This window comes from Boleophthalmus pectinirostris, unplaced genomic scaffold (genome assembly GCF_026225935.1).
Source record: "Boleophthalmus pectinirostris isolate CB_2022bp ecotype Guang Dong unplaced genomic scaffold, ASM2622593v1 HiC_scaffold_14, whole genome shotgun sequence".
In the NCBI taxonomy this organism is placed as follows: Eukaryota; Metazoa; Chordata; class Actinopteri; order Gobiiformes; family Gobiidae; genus Boleophthalmus; species Boleophthalmus pectinirostris.
In genome coordinates this window covers 35,744,469-35,754,468 of record NW_026571047.1, presented here as the reverse complement: position 1 = coordinate 35,754,468, position 10,000 = coordinate 35,744,469, and the positions used below count along the sequence as shown (strand labels likewise).

At 46.1% G+C, this 10,000-nt stretch overlaps 1 protein-coding gene across 1 annotated transcript in view; it reads left to right on the top strand.

The window, feature by feature from the left end:
- The window catches only part of asah2 (N-acylsphingosine amidohydrolase 2), an 18,655-nt gene that overhangs the window by 3,820 nt on the left and 4,835 nt on the right, over nucleotides 1-10,000 (top strand). Inside the window, exons 5-15 of the mRNA XM_020931263.2 lie at nucleotides 599-726; nucleotides 1,503-1,580; nucleotides 2,388-2,505; nucleotides 4,250-4,375; nucleotides 4,782-4,868; nucleotides 5,020-5,124; nucleotides 5,377-5,458; nucleotides 5,564-5,679; nucleotides 5,920-6,014; nucleotides 6,656-6,695; nucleotides 7,636-7,734. Of these exons, the coding sequence (XP_020786922.2) occupies nucleotides 599-726; nucleotides 1,503-1,580; nucleotides 2,388-2,505; nucleotides 4,250-4,375; nucleotides 4,782-4,868; nucleotides 5,020-5,124; nucleotides 5,377-5,458; nucleotides 5,564-5,679; nucleotides 5,920-6,014; nucleotides 6,656-6,695; nucleotides 7,636-7,734 (1,074 nt within the window). The remainder of the gene's footprint in view (nucleotides 1-598; nucleotides 727-1,502; nucleotides 1,581-2,387; nucleotides 2,506-4,249; nucleotides 4,376-4,781; nucleotides 4,869-5,019; nucleotides 5,125-5,376; nucleotides 5,459-5,563; nucleotides 5,680-5,919; nucleotides 6,015-6,655; nucleotides 6,696-7,635; nucleotides 7,735-10,000) is intronic.

Below are 10,000 nucleotides of genomic sequence, written 5' to 3'. Positions count from 1 at the left end.
ACTACTACTACTACTACTACTACTACTACTACTACTACTACTACTACTACTGCTACTACTGCTACTACTACTACTACTACTACTACTACTACTACTACTACTACTACTACTACTATTATTACTACTACTACTACTACTACTATTACTACTACTACTACTACTGCTGCTACTACTACTACTACTACTACTACTACTACTACTACTACTACTACTACTACTACTACTACTACTACTACTACTACTACTACTACTACTACTACTACTACTGACTACTACTACTAACTACTACTACTACTACTACTACTACTACTACTACTACTACTATTGCTACTACTACTACTACTACTACTACTACTACTACTACTACTACTGCTGCTGCTGCTACTACTACTACTACTACTACTACTACTACTGCTACTACTCCTGATACTACTACTACTACTACTACTACTACTGCTACTGCACATGGGGAAACAGTGGGAGGGCATCTGATGTTTGTTCTGTGTTCTAGTTTGTTCTAGTTTGTTCTAGTTTGTTCTAGTTTGTTCTAGTTTGTTCTAGTTTGTTCTAGTTTGTTCTGGTTTGTTCTTTGTTCTAGAGCGTAGAACTTGCGCATGAGAACATGAGACCAGGACGAATCTTCAGGAACTCTGGAAAACTGGAGCAGAGCAGCTCGAACCGGAGCCCCCAGTCCTACGAGAACAACCCCCGAGACGAGAGGGACAGGTGAGACACCCGCCCCCCGAGACAGAGGGACAGGTGAGACACCCGCCCCCCGAGACGAGAGGGACAGGTGAGACACCCGCCCCCCGAGACCAGAGGGACAGGTGAGACACCCGCCCCCCGAGACCAGAGGGACAGGTGAGACACCGCGCCCCCGAGACCAGAGGGACAGGTGAGACACCCGCCCCCCGAGACCAGAGGGACAGGTGAGACAACCGCCCGAGGGACAGGTGACACACCTGCCGAGACCAGAGGGACAGGTGAGACACCTGCCCGCAACCAGAGGGACAGGTGAGACACCCGCCCGAGGGACAGGTGACACACCTGCCGAGACCAGAGGGACAGGTGAGACACCCGGCCGAGACCAGAGGGACAGGTAAGACACCAGCCCGCAATCAGAGGGACAGGTGAGACACCCGCCCCAAGACCACCTTGTGATGTCATGAAGTGGTAGTTTCCTTTTCCCTTTAGTTTAGTCGAGATCGACGACTCCAGGACTGAAATGATCCAAAAGATTCTGGTGAAGGTGTGTGGAGTTTAAAAACACAGTGGAACACTTCCTGTATCACCACATGATGACATCACAAGGTGGAACAGAGTGTTTTCAGTTTGAGAGAAGAACTCGTGTTAAATGTGCAGGTTTTTTGAAACATGTTAATGAAACAAAACACATCTCCAGGAAACAACAACAGAACAGAGCAGAGGATTGTGGGACATTGAGTCTCTGTGTAAACTACATTAGAACAGAGGATTGTGGGACATTGAGTGTTTGTGTCCAGGTTCTCTGAGGACACAGACAAACAGGTCACAGTCCTGAAGTTCACCGACGGAGACGGAGACGGAATCGGGGTCCTCAGGTAAAAGACTCGACTAACCCTGAGTAACTAACCCTGACCATAACTAACCCTGACCCCAACTAACCCTGACCATAACTAACCCTGACCATAACTAACCCTGACCCAACTAACCCCCAACTAACCCTGACCATAACTAACCCTGACCATAACTAACCCTGACCCCAACTAACCCTGACCCTGACTAACTAACCCTGACCATAAACTAACCCCTAACCCAACCCTGACCCCAACTAACCCTGACCACTATAACTAACCCTGACCCCTAACTAACCCTGACCATAACTAACCCTGACCCCAACTAACCCTGACCATAACTAACCCTGACCCCAACTAACCCTGACCCCAACTAACCCTGACCATAACTAACCCTGACCCCAACTAACCCTGACCCCAACTAACCCTGACCCCTACTAACCCTGACCCCAACTAACCCTGACCCTAACTAACCCTGACCCCAACTAACCCTGACTATAACTAACCCTGACTAACTAACCCTGACCCCAACTAACCCTGACTATAACTAACCCTGACTATAACTAACCCTGACCATAACTAACCCTGACTAACTAACCCTGACCCCATAACTAACCCTGACTATAACTAACCCTGACCATAACTAACCCTGACCATAACTAACCCGTGAATAACTCAGCACTGGCCTCAGACCCACAACTGTGACTGACTCACGAGTTTACAGTCCGACGACCACAAACACCAGCGTCCTCACAAGTGACAATGTGTGAGGTTACTTCCTGTGTGTGAGGTGACTTCCTGTGTGTGAGGTGACTTCCTGTGTGTGATTGACAGCTGGTTTGCGGTGCACGCGGTCAGTATGAACTACACAAACCGACTGGTGAGCAGCGACAACATGGGCCTGGCCTCCCTCATGATGGAACTGGACAAGAATCAGGGACTGCCCGGAGAGGTACTACAAATACTACTACTATTACAACTACTACAAATACTACAAATATTACTACTACTAATACTACTAATACTACTAATATTACTACAAATATTACTACTACTACTACTACTACTACTACTACTACTACTAATACTACTACTACTACTACTACTACAAATACTACTACTACTAACTACTACTACTACTACTATATTACTACTACTACTATACTACTACTACTAAACTACTACTACTACTACTACTACTACTACCACTACTACTACTACAAATACTACAAATACTACTACAAATACTACTAATACTACTAATACTACTAATACTACTACTACTACTACAACTACTAACACTACAAATACTACTAATACTATTAATACTGCTAATACTGCTACTACTACTACTACTACTACTACTACTACTACTACTAAAACTACAAATACTACTCTTAATACTATTACAAATACTACTAATACTACAAATACTACTACTACCAATACATGAAAAAGTGAGCATCAAACCTCCATGTTTGTTTTCCCAGTGGGATGTGTCTATTGTCAAAGTCGATCTTTTCAAGTCTTTTGAGCCATGTCACTTTTGTTTCTGGTTCTGATATTGTCATATTTTAGTTTTGGGATTTGGACATCGTAATTGTGTGGTTGTTGGATGTTTATCAAAGTCCATCAAAGCAAAATCCTGATCCGTCGCTCAACCTCGGTTACGAATTTAAAAAGTCAAAGTGAAAGGCACCAATTGTTCACCAAGAAACACCTTCCACTGCAAAGAGACCAAGACGTGATGTTTCTGTAAAACCACAAGAACAAGAAAGTGCAGCTCAGTGTGTTTGTCTTCTGCACCTCTCGATTCACAAACGGGATTTTGTTTTGTTGTCGCTCCACATACAAAATGGCATAGGCAGACAAAGTTTTCCTTTTTGGTTCTTTCTGTGGATCAATCCTGCCCATCACCTTCACCTTTCACTATTTTTCAATTCTGTTGGGAAGAGAAACAGTTTGAACGGAGGTTTGAGTCACACACATCTGATTCACTTTTGCATTTATGGAGTCCACAAACTTCTGAAGTCCGTTTCTCGAGTTGTTTTCCGCTGTTAGGATCCAACAACCACACAATGACGATGTCCGAATCCCAAAACTAAAATATGACAATATCAGAACCAGAAACAAAAGTGACATGGCTCAAAAGACTTGAAAAGATCAACTTTGACAATAGACACATCCCACTGGGAAAACAAACATGGAGGTTTGATGTTCACTTTTTCAGACGATTTTTCCCTGTATGAATTGCACCAGGACCGGAAATCTGACATTCAGGATGTATGTATACTACAAATACTACCAATACTACAAATACCACAACTACTACTACTACTACTATTACTACTACTATTAAACAGGTTTTGGTCTGTTTAAATCAGCTGAGGGACACGTCACATGTCACATTCACATGACGTGACTCTGTGGTGTTAAAAACAACTCTCTGCTGTGTCACTCGAGTCCAACTCTGGTGTTTTACTCTGAGTTACACTGAGCTGGAGTTAAACTGTTCACACGCAGAGGAGAAAATGACCTGGAGCCTCAGGGTGGAGTCCGTCCCCTCCTCTGTCTCAGGTCCTCTGTCCCTCAGGTCCTCTGTCCCTCAGGTCGTCCCTCAGGTCCTCAGGTCCTGTTGTCCTCTGTCTTTTGTCCCTCAGGTCGTCCCTCAGGTCGGTGTTTCTCATGTTTTTCAGGGTCGTTTTGTGGCGGGTTTTTCGAGCTCGAATCTCGGGGATGTGACTCCCAACACCAGGGGCCCCCACTGCGCCAACACGGGCCTCAAGTGTGACTACGTGAACAGCTCCTGTCCTGTCGGGGGGGTAAGAGAGCACCTGCCGGGAAATACTACTGCAAATACTACTGCAAATATTACTGCAAATACTACTGCAAATACTACTGCAAATATTACTGCAAATATTACTGCAAATACTACTGCAAATATTACTGCAAATATTACTGCAAATACTACTGCAAATATTACTGCAAATATTACTGCAAATACTACTGCAAATATTACTGCAAATACTACTGTAAATACTACTACTGATACTGCATATACTTGACCTCCATGTACTGTGTACTCTGTATACTCTGTGTACTGTGTACTCAGTGTACTCTGTGTACTGTGTACTGTGTGTACTGTGTACTGTGTGTACTGTGTACTCCGTGTACTCTGTGTACTGTGTACTCTGTGTACTGTGTACTCTGTGTACTCTGTGTACACAGACTAAGATGTGCATGGGGCTGGGACCTGGAGTCGACATGTTTGAAAGCACCAGGATCATCGCCGAGAACATCTACAAGAAGACCAAGGTCAGACCTGGACTAAACCAGGACTAAACCTGGACTAAACCTGGACTATAACAGGACTAAGCCCGGACAGTACAGTACTGCATTACTGCAGTAGAGGAGGTGACAGGTGTGTTGTAGTACTCTGTGTGTACTCTGTGTACTTGTACTACAGGAGCTGTACAGTACTGCAGTAGAGGAGGTGAGGGGTTCGTTACATTTCGCTCATCAGTGGATCGACATGAGCAACGTGTCTCTGCCCATCAACAGCACTCACACGGTAAGAGTACTACAAGTACTACAAGTACTACAAGTACTACTACTGCAAATACTACTGCTGCGGACAGCACTCACATGGTAAGAGTACTACAAGTACTACAAGTACTATCTGACCTGCAATGGTCCTGTGTGTACTGTGTGTACTGTGTGTACTTTTATAAATACTTGTACTTCAGGTGAGGACATGTGTACTGTGTGTACTGTGTGTGTACTGTGTGTACTGTGTGTACTTTGATAAATATTTGTACTTCAGGTGAGGACGTGTAAACCTGCTTTGGGACACAGTTTTGCCGCTGGGACGACGGACGGAGGAGGAGACCTGAACTTCACCCAAGGTACAAATACTACAAGTACTACAAGTACTACAAGTACTACAAATACTACAAGTACTACAATACAGGGATGGTGGAGGGTGTAGTTAAAGGTGTTTTATTTTAAAGGGATGGTGGAGGGGGACCCGTTCTGGGACGGGATCAGAGACGATCTGGTCGGTCAACCGTCCAACGAGACTCAAGACTGTCACCGACCCAAACCCATTCTGTTCAGCACAGGAGAGGTACTTATACTGCACTCTGTGTGTGTGTGTGTGTGTGTGTGTGTGTGTATTGTGTGTGTCTGTGTGTACTGTGTGTGTGTGTGTGTGTGTGTGTGTGTGTGTGTGTGTGTGTGTGTGTGTGTGTGTGTGTCAGTGTGTGTGTGTGTGTCAGATGTGTGTGTGTGATATTTGTCATGTGTGTGTCAGATGTGTGTGTGTGTCAGATGTGTGTGTGTGATATTTGTCGTGTGTGTGTGTCAGATGTCGTGGCCGTTGCCGTGGCACCCGACCATCATCGACGTGCAGATGTTTCTCATCGGGTCTGTGGCTGTTCTCGCTGTTCCAGGAGAAATGACGTAAGACTCACAGACACTCAGCACCAACACAAGGTATGAGGCTCCGCCCCCATGCTCCCACAGTACGAGTCTGTACGTGGCTCCGCCCCCATGCTCCCACAGTATGAGTCTGTACAAGGCTCCGCCCCCATGCTCCCACAGTACGAGTCTGTACGAGGCTCCGCCCCATGCTCCCACAGTATGAGTCTGTACAAGGCTCCGCCCCCATGCTCCCACAGTACGAGTCTGTACGAGGCTCCGCCCCGATGCTCCCACAGTATGAGTCTGTACAAGGCTCCGCCCCCATGCTCCCACAGTACAAGTCTGTACAAGGCTCCGCCCCCATGCTCCCACAGTATGAGTCTGTACAAGGCTCCGCCCCCATGCTCCCACAGTACAAGTCTGTACAAGGCTCCGCCCCCATGCTCCCACAGTATGAGTCTGTACAAGGCCCCGCCCCCATGCTCCCACACCACAATCCTTAAATACACAAATATAACACAAAACTGTTCACTGTGACATGACAAACCTGAGGTGAGGTGCAGGAGTTTCATTTGTGCTTCGCACGCTGGGTGTTGTGATGCTCTGAAGGGGGAGTGACTTAGCTCTCTCTCTCTCTCTCTCTCTCTCTCTCTCTCTCTCTCTCTCTCTCTCTCTCTCAGGACGATGTCGGGGCGGAGGCTTCGAGCGGCCGTCAAACAGGTGAGGGCGTAGTTTAAAGGTGTTTTATTTTGAAGGGATGGTGGAGGGTGTAGTTTAAAGGTGTTTTATTTTGAAGGGATGGTGGAGGGTGTAGTAAAGGTGTTTATTTTGAAATGGTGGAGGTGTTTAGGTGTTTGAAATGGTGGAGTGTAGTTAAAGGTGTTTTATTTTGAAGGGATGCTGGAGGGTGTAGTTTAAAGGTGTTTTATTTTGAAGAGATGCTGGAGGGTGTAGTTTAAAGGTGTTTTATTTTGAAGGGATGGTGGAGGGTGTAGTTTAAAGGTGTTTTATTTTGAAGAGATGCTGGAGGGTGTAGTTTAAAGGTGTTTTATTTTGAAGGGATGGTGGAGGGTGTAGTTTAAAGGTGTTTTATTTTGAAGGGATGGTGGAGGGTGTAGTCTGAGAATCAAACCCAGGACAGCCACACGGTCCTGGGTTTGATTCTCACACTGAAACAGAAATGACCTGAGTGTGACAGAAGTGACCTGAGTGTGACAGAAGTGACCTGAGAGTGAAGTGACCTGACAGAAGTGACCTGAGAGTGACAGAAGTGACCTGAGAGGGACAGAAGTGACCTGAGTGTGACAGAAGTGACCTGAGAGGGACAGAAGTGACCTGAGTGTGACAGAAGTGACCTGAGAGGGACAGAAGTGACCTGAGAGGGACAGGAGTGACCTGAGTGTGACAGAAGTGACCTGAGTGTGACAGAAGTGACCTGAGTGTGACAGAAGTGACCTGGAACACGTTGTCCAGAGACAGACGTGAGTTTCTTCTTTAGTGTGGATAATTACACTGTTCTGTTTCCATTGTGACTCGTTAATCTTTTAAGAAATTACTGGCGTCGATATCGGCCGATACAGATACCTGAACCGATATATGCTTCATCTCCACTTTAATGACCTGTAGTTTGTTTTGCTGACCTGAAGTTTCTATGCCTCAGGAGCTTCAGGTGGGTGGAGCGTTCAAGGACCTGGAGGTGGTGATCGCTGGACTCAGTAACGTCTACACCCACTACATCACCACCTACGAAGAGTACCAGGTACAAACCCGGGGCCGGGGTCAGAGGTCAGGGGTCAGAGGTCAGGAGTCTGTGACACGTGCCTTCATGTTCTTGAATATAATGATGTCATATGCAGAAAAAGTGGTGGAGCTTCAGTGGGTCATAAAAGAGTAAAAAACAACAGTAGAGCTCGACGAGGGTTAAACAGAAGTGTTTAAACACAAAGTTACTCACCCACATCAACGTGGGCGAGGTACAAACCCGAGGCACCACTCACACTGAATCCACTGAATATTTTAAAAGTCCTTTGTTTTAAGGGCAACGCGTTTCCACCAGAGAGACGTCTTCATCAGGACAAAGTTGTAAAACAAGACACACAGATGTCATTAAATACAGTTATCAATCACACGACAACATCACATGACAACTAGAAAAAGGCTAGGGGGCGACGATATCTGTCCATTCATATGTACAGTCTGTGTGTATGACCTGCAGACGTATAATCTCTGAAAAGTTTAACATGAACCATCTCTAACGCGAAAGAACACTCATGTTCCACTGAGTCGTGTCCTTTTTTAGTCCGAGAGAAGCTGAACCGTGTACCAGGAGCGAACTGTTTTATGAGCGCTTTGTTTATGTAAGTTAGTCATGCGGTTTTAAGTTTTGTTTCTGTAAAATGTAAACACATGCGCAAAGCTGCATTAAACACATTATTTCTCAATATATACTGAAAGAAAGAAAAGCCGACAGGAAATGTCTACAGAGCCGTGGTACGGACGACCAATCACAGCTCTTATCATCTGCGTCGCTTCCCCTGCTGTCTGCGTCGTTTTGACGCGTTGTTAGAACATTTCGGAGGTGCACGTCGGTCGACACAGAGGCTCTGCGTAGGGGGTACGCGTCGACACAGACGATTTGACACTGGACCGTAAATTGGCCTGAAGACTGAATGTGAAGAGCCGTTGGGTAATTGGGTTTTTAGTTTTAATAGTGTTTTTCTGTTCACAAAAGTGATTCTTGAGTCTCTGTTTTGTTTGCCCAGTATAAAAGCACCGACAGTGACAGTCCAGCCCACAGAGCACGTGTGGAGGGTTAATGTTGGCAAACGGGCGACATGTCAAAGTTTTTTGGCTGAAGAGTTTTTAAAAGAAGTACATTTATTGATACGGATGCAGTGACTGAAATGTACCAGCTGGTTTAGGAAAGAATGTCTTTTTCTCTGCAGGGAGATTTTTAGTTTTTCACAAGTTGATCGTTTAAAGTTGTTGTTCTTCTCACAGCAGATGATGGAGGTTCAGAGAAAACAGCTGCCAGTGACTTTTAAGAATGTTCCAGTTTTTCTTAACGATGCACTTAAAGGCTGCTGTGCCTTACACAGATAATGATGTCATAGTTCAAGATGTTCTACAGGACCTTCAGAACTCTGTAGAACTCTGTGGGACTCTGTGGGACTCTGTAGGACTCTGTAGGACTCTGTGGGACTCTGTGGGACTCTGTAGGACTCTGTAGGACTCTGTAGGACTCTGTAGGACTCTGTAGGACTCTGTGGGACTCTGTAGGACTCTGTGGGACTCTGTGGGACTCTGTGGGACTCTGTAGGACTCTGTAGGACTCTGTGGGACTCTGTAGGACTCTGTAGGGACTCTGTGGGACTCTGTAGGACTCTGTGGGACTCTGTGGGACTCTGTAGGACTCTGTAGGACTCTGTGGGACTCTGTGGGATTCTGTGGGACTCTGTAGGACTCTGTGGGACTCTGTGGGACTCTGTGGGACTCTGTAGGACTCTGTGGGACTCTGTAGGACTCTGTGGGACTCTGTGGGACTCTGTGGGACTATGTAGAACTCTGTGGGACTCTGTGGGACTCTGTAGGACTCTGTGGGACTCTGTAGGACTCTGTGGGACTCTGTGGGACTCTGTGGGACTCTGTAGGACTCTGTGGGACTCTGTGGGACTCTGTGGGACTCTGTAGGACTCTGTGGGACTCTGTGGGACTCTGTGGGACTCTGTAGGACTCTGTGGGACTCTGTGGGACTCTGTGGGACTCTGTGGGACTCTGTAGGACTCTGTGGGAGAGTGTCTGTCTTTAAAGACTTTTCCAGACTTGTGCTCCTCAGATGTTTCTCCTTCTCGTTCTTTGTTTGGGATGAGCTCCACAAACCAGAACTAAATCAGGACTGAACTGGGTCTAAACCAGGTCTAAGCCTTTAGTTTATTTCTCCTGACAGAAAAGTCACTAAACCTTGTGCCAGATTTTGTTTCATGTGGATAGAAACACAGGGGAGGGACCTGACACACGGGGAGGGA